At 52.0% G+C, this 12,595-nt stretch overlaps 1 protein-coding gene across 1 annotated transcript in view; it reads left to right on the top strand.

The window, feature by feature from the left end:
- The first annotated feature begins 316 nt into the window (after positions 1-316).
- The window catches only part of LATS2 (large tumor suppressor kinase 2), a 41,995-nt gene continuing 29,716 nt past the window's right edge, over positions 317-12,595 (top strand). Inside the window, exons 1-2 of the mRNA XM_059995607.1 lie at positions 317-491; positions 10,233-10,782. Coding sequence (XP_059851590.1) covers positions 10,441-10,782 — 342 coding nt within the window. The 5' untranslated portion in view covers positions 317-491; positions 10,233-10,440. The remainder of the gene's footprint in view (positions 492-10,232; positions 10,783-12,595) is intronic.

Here is a 12,595-nt window from a genome sequence, read left to right as displayed (position 1 = left end):
CGCGTCCAGGTGAGCCTCGCGGGGGGCGGGGCGCAGGTGAGCCGGATCCCGGCGCTCAGTGGTGGCCGGGCCATCGGCGCGCGGGGACCCCGGGCTGTCCCCTGGCAGACAGTCCGGAGCCCGTCCGCGCGGGAGGACGCGGGACGGCAGCGCCGCGGGGGTGGGGGACGGCGGCTGAGGCCGCGGACCCCGCACGGACGGGCGGACGGACGACCGCCGGGCCCCGCGCCCCCTGGGCGGCCGGCGGGCGCGGGCGGGGGCGGCGCTGACGCGGCGGTCACGTGACGCCCCAGGAATGCCAACAATGTAGCGAATGTCCCGCTCGGGCTGCGCGCTGGGCCGCGGCGCGAGCGCCGGAAGATGGGGCCGCCCGCCCGCCCGTCCGCCCGGCGCCCCGCGTCCCCGCCCGCCGGCCGCCCCCGGGCTCGGCGTCCCCCGCGAGGCCCCGGAGCCGCGGGCCAGGCGGCCGCGGACGGCGTAGACGGCGCGAGGTGAGCGGGGCGGCGGGGTGCGGATCGGGACTCGGGACTCGGGACTCAGCGGCGGGCGGGGCCGCGCGCTCGGGCAGAGGGGGGTCCGCGCCGTCGGGCCACCTCGGCCCTAGGCCCCTCGCGGGCAGGTCGTCCCCGGACGGAGGCCGCGCCGCCCCTCCCCCTCGCGGGCCGCCCCTCCCCCCGGGCCGCGCCCCCGGGTCTTCCCCTCCCCCACCTCCCCCCACCCCCACCCCGACCCCCGTCTGGAGTCCGGCCTCCCGCGGCGCCCCCCTGCGCTCGGCGCCCGCCGGGCTCCGGACGCGGGTTCCGACCCGGTTCGCGGCGCCTGGCGACCCGGCGGAGGCAGGTGGGGCCGGGGAGACACACGTGCCCCGCCCGCAGGCCTCGGTGGGACCCGGACCGTGCGCGCTGTGTGCGGGGTTCTTCGTGTGGACCGATTACACGTACGTGGGGGGCAGGGGAGGGGGTCTCCCTGGACAGGAGTCCAGACTTCAGAACTCACTAGCCCGGGACTGTGTGAGACCCAGCGCTTGGCAGGTAGAAATGCAGTGGCCAAACAGCTCTCTTCCCAAAGTGTTCAGCAAATACGTGCAATTGTAGAGGAAGGTTGCCCCCATTTTACTAAGAAACATGAATGGAAAGTCACAAAATGTGTGATGTTCGCACAGGTGTTCAGTTTGAATTTTAACCTAGGGGTTGACAGGCCTTCCCTTGGTAATAGAGAAAGTAACTCCTGGCCCATTATTAGGGAAATTGTGCTCAGGAGCGCTGGATTCCTAGTTTTAGTTGAATCTCACCTCAAATCCCTGCTTGATGGATTGTCATTTCTGAGCGCTCAATCAAGAGACTAAGCTACTTTGTATCTTTTAAAAGTTTTTTCTTTAGCAAATGTATTAATAAGAGAGTAACAGAAAAATCTTCAAAATAAGAATGCATAGACTGTTTAAGAAAGTTTGTTTTAAATTATAATTAACAAGACACTGTGTTATTCAGCCTGTCATAAAATTTGGACTCATTATCCAGGTATATAGAGCGCTGTTTAAAGAATATGCCAGCATTCCTTTGAAATTAAAATTGCTGAACATTTAATGAATCTCAAAATGTCAAGCAATTTAAAATGATATCTGGGCAGAAGCTGTCATGAAACATTATTAAGGTGAATTATGAGAATCTCGGAATTTTTGAACCGGAAAAGATTCTTCTAGCTTCTTCATCTAATTTGAAATCGTTTTGACTTAGGTGTAAATGGGAGCTGTACATATTTCTTTCTTTCTTTAGCAAATCGCAGGGTTGGGGGAGGGACTTTCCTTTGGTGGGAGGGGAATGTTATTACAATAAGATGCCTTGTTATTTTAAATGATGTTTTGTAAGTAGCCAGCCCCGGGCTCCTAAATCCCACTGCTTGTGTGGGTTGGGCGTGAGGAGGGGTGTTGAAGCTGATAAATTCGCCGTAAACACCCAGGAAACATTTGGGGGAACTTTGCGAGGGTGTTCTGATTTGTATTGGAAAAACCAGACTAACACAGGTTTTGAAAAGCTGCTTTTATGTTTTATTTCATGGTTATAATAATGTGAAACTTCTAAATAATGTTCCTTACTGACTTTTAAAAAATAAAAGGTTTGAAGAAGTACAGAGGATAAATTCACTGCATTTACTTTGTTTTGACTGTAAATCTGCTCTAAAAAGGAGCAAAATATTCTGATCAACAGAACGAAGAGCTTGGGCTTGAACATTTCTAGAACATTTCCGACTTCCAGCATGAAAAATTCCCTGAATCTCCTTCCTTTTTTTTTTAAAAAAAAAAGCCTATTGCTCGGTAATTCCTATGGACAGAACTGGGCGTCCCGAGTCCAGGGGTCACCATCTGCATTGTGTGCTGGTGGCTGACGCTCTGTGTGGGGCGGGGAGTGGGCTTTATTTCAGAGAGCACCTGTGACAGCTCCCAGAGCCTGGAGGTAGCCCTGTTTGGCCACTCAGGTCACTAAGTGTTAGTGTTAGTACTTTTGAGCCTAATGCTGTTTGATTTACAGTTTCATTTTGAAAGTATGATTAGAACAAGGTAATGCTGGAAATAAGGATAATAGTTACGGTGCTAAAATTAGGGTGGAAACTGGACGTTGTTTAATGTTTGCCGTTCACTCTACGAAAGCTTTATTTCGCTTGCCACTCGACCACGTCAACCTAATAGTGACAAGTGGTTGTTTAAGTTAATTAAATACTTTTTGTTCATATACCAATATTTGACATTCACAGGAATTTTCTGGAGGACAAGGGAAGCTCTCATATTGTGTCGCAGTGGTTTGTGTTTACCGTTAACTGTTCCGATACTGTGGCGTAGAGCAGAGCCTATAGTCTCTAGATTCGTTAGCACGGTGAGAATCTTTTCGAGGATGTAAGCTGGCTTTTGAATGGAGTGGGCTCCTCTTTGGAGTACTGACCGCCCTTCTCCAGGCCGTGGTCTTCAGCAGGAGTGCTAGGGACCAGCTCGTTCCTTACGAATTAATTAACTCCATCCTGTCTCACGAGGGTCACTCCTGTGTTTTCATTAAATGTACCCAGATGCACCTGCCTCGCTCCCCGACGTTATCTGCCTGTTCATCTTTTCTATGTTTGAGCCTTTTCACAGGAAGTTCCGGACTCCAAGAATAGCTTCACACTTCCTCCATCAAATCATAGCCCTTGCGCCTTTCCAACTTTGGTGAAGTGATCCTTTCTCTGGGAGGTTTTCTCCAAATAGGCCTGTGCACTGGGATTCCTTGGATGGTCATGTATCACCTCTGTCCACAGCAGTGACTCTCCAGTGGCATGGGTGGTCCAATCCCTGGCCGCGGAGTTTCCGAAACTTGAAGGGGAGAGGGTTTCAGAGGAGGTGAGGCTTCTCAAAGAGTGAAAGCCCCTGCCGGGGTGTGGAATGGAATATAAGGAGACCCATCCTGTTGGGTTGCTTGCTGTTATGATTGCTACAGAGAACAGGTGACAGATTTATCTACAGCCTGGTCATTCCACGTGGTCATCTTGAGTACAAACTTCTATAGCTCCGGGCTTCCCTGGTGGCGCAGCGGTTGAGAGTACGCCTGCGCATGCAGGGGACGCGGGTTCGTGCCCCGGTCCGGGAAGATCCCACATGCCGCGGGGCGGCTGGGCCCGTGAGCCATGGCCGCTGAGCCTGCGCGTCCGGAGCCTGTGCTCCGCAACAGGAGAGGCCACAGCAGTGAGAGGTCCGCGTACCGCAAAAAAAAAAAAAAACAAAAAAAACCCTCTATGGCTCCATTTTTTAATGCTGTTATTCATAATGTGTGTCTCTAAGTGTATGTATGTGTATATCTATATACACACGCGCACACACACACATATATGTGTGTATATATCATACAGATATCATGTACAAAGCAACAGGGCATGTGGTAGTTTGTTTTCCCTGGATCATAAACTTATTTGGGGGTGAGACCCAGTTCTACCTGAGTGAACCCATATAATGTCCGGTACAGCCTTTGGCCCGAGTGGGAGACCTCCGTACCCGCTGAAGCCTTGTGACTGTGCTCTTGGTTGGAGAGACGTCCTCAGGGACCCTCCTGGCGCGGGGTATCCCCTGTGAGGGCTTCCTGGCTGGGGCAGCCCAGGGGAGGTCCTGCCGCACGGCGGTGCACGGTTCTGACATTCGGCGTCCGGCTGCAGGCCCGGCCCGGCTGCCTGGTTTATCTCAGCTTTGCCAGTTAGTTAGAGTAAGGATATGATTTAAGTAATAACTGGAATTTTAGGTCCGAGAAATACTGTTTTAAAAGTGCCAGCATGTGTCCGTAGTGCGGCCCTGCGGCCCGTGGGTTTGGTCGGTTCCTCCGTCGGTCGGGGCTGCATGTCTGTTTGGCAGCCAGTGTGGGTTGTGAAGTACTGGGAGAAATTAGAATAAAAAGTCTTGAACGTCTGATAGCGTTTTCCAGGATTGGTTTAAGAACCAGAACTGATTTGGTGGGGCCAAATTAAGGGGTGATTAAAGTATTGCTCTCACGTTAAGTTTTTACAGGAGCCTCCTATACTAGGAATAGGATTTAGTAGTTGTCACAGCTCCAGATTTGAAAATGACTTGTTTCTGTCTTGTGAGCTGTATTGCAGTTTTTTGGGGTTTTTTTGTTTTTTTAAGAAGCATGAGAGAATAACACTTCATTGTTAGGAGATAATACAGGGGCTTTCTTTGCACATCGAGAGTATTGCAGTTTTAAAATTCCAGTGTCTTGTAGTTTCTTTTACTATTTTATTTATTTATTTATTGGCTGCGTTGGGTCTTGGTTGCTGTGCGCGGGCTTCCTCTAGTTGCGGCGAGCAGGGGCTACTCTTCGTTGCGGTGCGCGGGCTTCTCACTGCGGTGGCTTCTCTTGTTGCAGAGCACGGGCTCTAGGCGTGCGGGCTTCAGTAATTGTGGCTCGTGGGCTCTAGAGCGCAGGCTCAGTAGTTGTGGCGCATGGGCTTAGTTGCTCCGCGGCATGTGGTATCTTCCTGGACCGGGGCTCGAACCCGTGTCCCCTGCATTGGCAAGTGGATTCTTAACCACTGCGCCACCAGGGAAGCCCTGTAGTTTCTTTTAAAGTATATTTAAATCAGTTGATGTTACCTAAGAAATTTCTAAAATTAGATTACTTTGCTTGCTACCCCCGTTTGTTTTCTTTTTTCTTTTTCTTTTTGGCTGCACTGTGGCCTATGGGATCTTAGTTCCCCAACCAGGGATCGAACCCGAGCCCCAGTAGTGAAAGCACAGAGTTCTAACCACTGGAGCACCAGGGAATTCCACTATCCCGATTTTCTAAAGACCCATCCATGAGGCTTTAGGGTCGTATTTGTAAATTCTTGATGAGAGAGCTTAGTAAAATGATACAGTAGTGTGTCAGAGTAGCTCATTTCCAGCTGCAGTCTTAATTTGACTGATGAGTATTCTTGTGAAAAATGCTTTCAGAAGTTCATAATTTCACCATGAAATCAACTGTCGTCAAACTAAAGTCTAAAATACAAGGTCTCAAGCTGAGGAAATACTTTCATTCTTTGTGTAACTGAAGGAAAGTTTCATCCTTACCGAATTATTCAGGCAGGACCAGTTTGCCTGTAGGTGTCCTACATGCTCACCTAGGAAGCCAGGTATGCCCAGGAGACCGTGGTGGGAAGGCGATGAGAAGGGGGGGGGTGTCTTCCCCCCCCCCCCCGCCCCCGCATGACGGAGCTTTCCCAGGCACGGCTTTAGGAGGTATCACTGAATAACTCTTCCAGCTTTCCTGTATGTTTGAAACTTTTCACAATGAAATGTTGAGGGAAAAGGAACCAGGACGTCTGATCCGGATTCTGTTTGTGGGCACCTCCACCTGGTATTTCTTAGCTCGGGTAGAAATACAGATGTCGACACAGAAATGTCTGGTCTCTCCCGTGCTGCTTGGCTTTGGAATTGGAATGTTTGTGGGACACACGGGCACTTAAACCCCCAGTATTTGCAGGCGCATGGCTCTGGGAAGCCCCTCCCCGTTGTGTGTTTCAGTGTCCTGGTGGAGTGCGGAGGGGCAGGAGGTTCAGACCTCCTGCGAGGAGAGTTTGTCCACTGCCAGCACCCAGTCCTGAGGTCCGGCCTTTCCTTGTGGAGCTGTGTTTAGTGAGGGAACACGACCAAGCACTAGCTAGCTGGATGTGAACAGTTAGATGACTTTGCATAATGCTCGTCATTGTAACCATTCCTAAGTGTACAGTTCAGTGGCATAGAATACATGAACATTGTCACTGCAGTCAGCACCACAGTCTGTATTACAGACTTCTTCATCGTCCCGGACAGAAACTCTGTACCCATTAAACAGTAACTCCCCCTCCCCGAGCCCCCGTGACTCCAGTCTTCGTGTCTCTCTGGATCTGCCCCATAGGAGCGGATCCCACGCTGTTCGTCCTTCGCTGTCTGTCTCATATCGCACAGCGTAGCGTCCTCAGGGTTCATCCACGCTGTAGCAGGTGGCAGAGCTTCGTTCCTTTTCTGGCTGAGTAACATACCGTAGTCGTGCAGCCTTTTATAAGAGTTTTGTGTAAATGGCAGGAACACTGTGTCTGAAACCTCAGAGAAAGGGCACTGTGTTTTCCGAGGGCCGTCCCCGTCCACAGCCCGTGCTGCGTGTTCTCCCGAGGGCGCCGTGGGGCAGGTTTTACCCGCAGTCCGGGATCGCGGGGACGGACTCAGACGCTTCCGGGCAGCGGGCAGGGGAGCCCCTGCCCTCGTGGCGCTTACAGTTCAGGTGATTGAGGAGGAAAGTGGGCACACTTGACAGTGCTCTGCGGGGCTGTGGGTGGCCTGCAGGGTCTCCGGGGCTGGGTGGGTGGGAGACCCTCTGCCGTGGGTCACAGCTTTCAGTGCTTCTCCCTTTTAGAGTAACTCCCAGGGAATTTACTCAGAACCCTCCTGGCGGCCCCACACCCTTCTCTGCTGCCGTGGCCAGGCAGGGAGGCCGGCCCTGCGTCCTGGCTTTGACCTTCTTACAGCCCTTTTTCCTTCTCCATGGACCATCTCCAGGGGCCGAGTGGAGAGCAGCTTTCCCTATCCTGCCTGTGTCGCCTGGCAGCGGCCTGAGGCCCATCACAGCCTGCTGCCGCTCTGAGGACTGCCGCTCACCCGCCTAACTGTCCCTGTCCCCCAGGGGTGTCGCTGCTTCTCATCTAGGCCCCTGTCGTCCACCTGGAGTATCCCAGCTTTGTCCCTCCCAGCCCTCTGTCCAGTTGGCTTCCTGACTCAACCCTCTAAAGGGCGCTTGGCTGTGTCACTTCTTAGCTCGGCCGCAGACAGTAGCTCCCCGTGGAGTCCAGACGTGGCCGTGACCTGGAAGGTCCTCCCCATCAAGCCCCTGGGCGCCTCCCAAGCATCACCCCTCCAGACTCCAGGAAAGGCCTCTCCACGGCCCTCAAGCTGGTGGAGGAGCCTGTGGACGGCGCATTCCTCTGCTCCTTTGCTTATGCTGTTCCCTGGGCTGGAATTCCAGTCTTCCCTGCACAGAGGTTTAGTTCTCTCTACTGCGGAGATTTTTCTGACTTTCTCCTGTATTCTCCCATTTGCCAGATGATTCTTTTTCTCCTCTTGGGCATCTCTTTCTTTGGAGCAGTTTATCTGCCTCCCTCACCCGCTCCTCTCTGCAGTGTGACCGTTTGCAGGGGGGATGGGTTGGGGAGGGGTACCGGAAGGACCCTCCCTGCGTGTTGTCAGGCCCCTCCTTCACATCGGTTATTTATTGCGAGGACAGTATGATTTATGACTTCTGTATTTCCATTTTCAAAGGAAGGGAAGAGAGCTAAAGATTGGAAACAGTAGTTTGTGTGAAGGTCGTAGGAAAAGGTACAACTCCTGTCTGTTCTCAGACTCCAGACGTGCTCAGCAGCTCCTTGAGAATCTGTTCATTTTTGTTGGAATGTGAACTTGCGGTTTTAGACAGTTAGGTGTTTCAGAACAGATGCTTAGACCACGAGGTCACTGAGAATGAGTGTGGGTGCAGTGTGCCCCATATTACACCAGTGCAGCAGGGCTCTGGGCTCGGGTCCACTGCACGGGAGCCTCAGCTGTGTCTCAGCCAGTAGGTCACTATCGCGTACTCAAGGGCGTTTCAGCGACTTTAACGTATTAGATGTTGTGTTTAAAAATATGAATTTCAGGGCTTCCCTGGTGGCGCAGTGGTTGAGAGTCCGCCTGCCGATGCAGGGGACACGGGTTCGTTCCCCGGTCCGGGAAGATCCCACTTGCCGCGGAGCGGCTGGGCCCGTGAGCCATGGCCGCTGAGCCAGCCCGTCTGGAGCCTGTGCTCCGCAACGGGAGAGGCCCGCATACCGGAAAAAAAAAAAAAATTGAATTTCATGTTGAAAATTTTATGTAGCCTGCTTTTCTTACTTTCTAAATAGAATCTTCTTGTAGTTACAGTGAGAAAAGGGACAGGTAAAACCTTCTGAGACCTTCCATCTTCCCATCTCTAAGAAAGGAATAGTAATTTTAGGTCATTTTTTCAGGTTTACTGTTGTATATGGTAATGTAATAGATCTATGTAAGTTAATTCACATGAAATGCTTAGAACAGAGCCTGGCACTTAGTAAATACTGGATAAACATTAGCTATCTCCCCACCACAGTGGGGGAAAAGGGGTGAAAAAGGCCGTGAAGCACGGTTCCATTTTACGGTTAGTTTCTAAGCTCCTCACTGAAAGAAATCCAGACCCCTGTGCCCCTCCTTCTAAAGGAGGCTCCAAGAAGGGGTCAGTTTTCCTTTGTTCATTAAAACTCAAAGTGATTTTACTTCACTATCTGCTCACTGGGTTCTGTGGTCACGGCCACGCGGGCTGCCTCCAGGGCAGGACAGCTCAGGATGGGAACAGCAGTGACCACGGGACGCTGAGCCTCACTCTGTGCTCACCCGCTGCTGCCACCTGTTGGACGGAGGGGAGGGAGGTGACCTCACCTGTCCCAGGCTACGCAGCCCTGAGCCCCTGAGCCAGGTGCTGCCGGGCAGCTGGCAGCTAAGGGCAGCGTCAGGGCGGGGCTCGCCTTCTGACTGCGGCATGACAGCACTCAGTGCGTTAGCTGGGAGCAGGTGGAATCATCGTGGGGAAGTGCCCTTGTGACTGCGAGCTCTGCACAGAGAGTCTGCTTCCATGCTGAGGGGTGGGTGCCGCACACAGACGACTTGCCTCTGCACAGCCCTTGTTACTGTCGTCACCGTGTGACCACCCACATGCTGTTACCAGACCCCTCCATGCAAGTGTCAGTTTCCACAAGCGAGACATTCTCATTTTATTTTTATTATTTATTGATTTATTTTTGGCTGCGTTGGGTCCTCGTTGCTGCGCGCGGGCTTTCTCTAGCTGCGGCGAGCGGGGCCTGCTCTTCGTTGAGGTGCGCGGGCTTCTCATTGCAGTGGCTTCTCTTGTTGCGGAGCAAGGGCTCTAGGCGTGTGGGCTCAGTAGTTGTGGCTCGTGGGCTCAGTACTTGTGGCACACAGGCTCTAGAGCGCAGGCTCAGTAGTTGTGGTGCATGGGTTTGGTTGCTCCGTGGCATGTGGGATCTTCCCGGACCAGGGCTCAAACCCGTGTCCCCTGCATTGGCAGGTGGATTCTTAACCACTGCGCCACCAGGGAAGCCCCGAGACATTCTTATCTGGTCAAAATGCCGGTAAGAAGTTGACCACTTTATAAAAAAACCCAGAGGAGTCGTGACCCTCAAAGTCTCATAGCACATTGTGCGAACCTTCAGCGTGGCAGGCTGTGGTTTCTCTCAGGAGGTTTGGGAGGGCTTTATAAGAGAGAGTTCCCAAGGTGTGGAAGGACCACCGGCTGAGGTGAGTGGGGAGGCTTGTTAGTCATGCTGTGGGGATGCAGGGCGTGGTGTGGACCAGCCGGTGAACCCTCGAGCTGTGGATTTCCAAGTGAAGTCATATTATAAAGGAGAACTTTAAATGAGCTGTCGGTTGTTAGTACTGTTGTTCTTGCCCCAAATTGAGTATTTATAAGAAAGTATTGGCTTCTGCAGCGGTATGTCATTGCAGGTTACATGTTACAGGAGACGCCTGGGGTGGCCCTGTCTGTCACGTGCTCGAACCAGAGGTGAACCGTATCTTTATCTTTTCTGAGAGGTGGTATGTTCTTTCTTTATCTTTCCAAGTGGAATATTTTCAGGATCATGGTCCATTTCTGAAAAGTGTCATTAACATTATGTGGGAACCACAAATGAACACCTCTCATTTTCCTTTTCAGGTAGAGATGGTCTTCAAAGTGAAGTCTCTGGAAAATGTTCGGTTCTCTGCAGAAACTACAGAAATGGAAGGAAAGAACATTTTCAAAACAACATTGTTGTGAAAGTGTGTTTACAACTAACTGATACTGTTGACAGTTTTGTTTTCGTTTTAACTAATAAAACACTTTAAGAAGATTGTATTTATGGTCAAAGGAAACTGGACTAACCATGCGGCCGAAGACTTTTCCCGCCACGACCTACTCTGGGAACAGCCGGCAGCGGCTGCAGGAGATCCGCGAGGGGCTGAAGCAGCCGCCCAAGACCCCCGCGCCGGGGCCGCCCGCCGGGCCGGGCAGTGACGCCGCCCTGGATGCCAAGGCCCTGGGGGGCAAGGACGCAGCTAGGCAGCAGCAGCAGACGAGGACAGCCCCGAAGTTCGGGCCTTACCAGAAAGCCCTGAGAGAAATCAGATACTCCTTGCTGCCCTTTGCTAATGAATCGGGCCCTTCGGCCGCCGCAGAAGTAAACCGACAAATGCTGCAGGAATTGGTGGACGCGGGCTGTGACCAGGTGGGTGGACGCTCCCGGGAGGCTGCGCATCTGGGGTGCAGAGGAGACCAGCAGAGGTCCCTGGAGAGGGGTTTCTAGGCTACAAACCGAAGGCCCTTTCTGCGTCCCATTGCACTGTTTTCCACCTTCTCTCCAAAACCATCTTGTTAGCTGCTTTCCTTTTCAGGCAAGATCCAGAGATTTCTCAGCTCTCCTGAAGTTGTGTCCCGTGTGCTTTCTGTCCTGTCCCTGTGAGGACGGGAAGGCTTTCCCACGTAGCCCTCTCCTTGGGGTTTTTTGGCTTATCGTGAGCTGTCGTGGGGAAGAGACTGGCTTCCTTGAACTTGTGTTTGGTTTGTGCATTTTTTAACTCAGCTAAGGGGAAGGTTGGTTAACATGAGTCGGCTCTTTGCCTCTGTTTTCTCCTGTTTTAAAAGATAGCATCTATGCTATTAGAGGAGACGTAACTATATTAAGGGAATGAGAAAGGCTAGAAAATAAAAAGCTTGAGAAATCATCAGAATGGTGGCAACACAGCCTGACTTCTCACTGCTTAAGAATAAAGGCCAGTTAATGGAGGAGACATCAGTTACACAGAAACACACACGGGGGCCGTGCGTACGATCCTGTGCTCTTCACGTGGCTGAGTAAAGCCCGAACCGAGGGGCAGGACCGTATGAAATGGAGCTCGTGTCCAACCAGGTAAAAACGTGTCCGTGACATGTAACTAGTAAAAATGCAGCTGTCTTATGAAACGGCTTCTGAAAGCAAGTGCTGTATCATCACCTGTCGTGTGAACGTCAGAGCTGCATGAACGTGGAAATAGACCAGGCACGTCTGCCGCCCTGCAAACTGAGTAGGATTTCACGCGCAGAGCGCATCAGGATGGCTTGGGCACTTCTAGTTTCTTAGAAACAGCGTAACTACGTACTCCTGGCCTCACAGTCATGGGAACTGGGAGGAAAGAGAAACAACGCCGTCTTTTATTTCCAAAAGCTACCTCAGCCCTCTTATAGTTTCTTACCGGAGAGCTTAGATTTCTCAGATGATCTGTTTGGGAAACTAGCGGTGCTGTTTTGTGGGGCTTCCTTGACCCTTCGGGATGTGCCGGGATTGACCTGGGTAACGAGCTGCTTTCGTGAAGCCCAGGCTGTGAACGGCGGGTGCAGAGGGTTAGCAGCGCGAGCGGACAGCACAGCCACGGCCTTTCTCTCTGTGAAAACATGAAGCTGTCCCCTGACCAGCAGAACTTGTGCTTTTGAAGATCGGCTGGAGCCGTCCCAGGGAAGTAGTGGGTGACATTGCAGATACTCAGCCCTATAACAAAGCTGAAAGCCTTGTGTAAATCACTAGCAAACAAGAGGGAATCAGAGCCGCTGTTCTCGCAGTTGTGATAAAAACAAACAAATTGGGCACACGATCCAGAATCCAGGTGGGCTCTCGTGGTAAAATCCATGCGTGATAACTACAGCGCAAGAAATAACGAAGCTGGTGCCGTTTGTAGCAGAACCAACACGGCGAAACTAAGGGTCGGGACGCCCGGAAGTTCCCATCAGCATTTAATTTATGGTAATTGCTGGCAGAAAGGACCCTTCACCCTTTTGATGCTCCTGAAATAATCCGGCAGATTGGTGCATAGCGTTACTTTGTGGCTTAAAACAACTCTGCCTTCGGTCTGACCCTCCAACTCAGACTTCTTCTGGCCTGGTTAGAGGGTACATTTGCTTTCAGAGAATTCTGGTTGCAAAGTCATTATGTGAACCCAAATAATGTGAGGAAAAGCTCAGCAGTACCTCTACAGTTGTGTGTCTTGGATAAAGCAGGTGATTAGAAT

This window comes from Delphinus delphis, chromosome 18 (assembly GCF_949987515.2).
Source record: "Delphinus delphis chromosome 18, mDelDel1.2, whole genome shotgun sequence".
NCBI classification, from domain to species: domain Eukaryota; kingdom Metazoa; phylum Chordata; class Mammalia; order Artiodactyla; family Delphinidae; genus Delphinus; species Delphinus delphis.
This window is presented reverse-complemented; position numbering and strand designations above follow the sequence as displayed.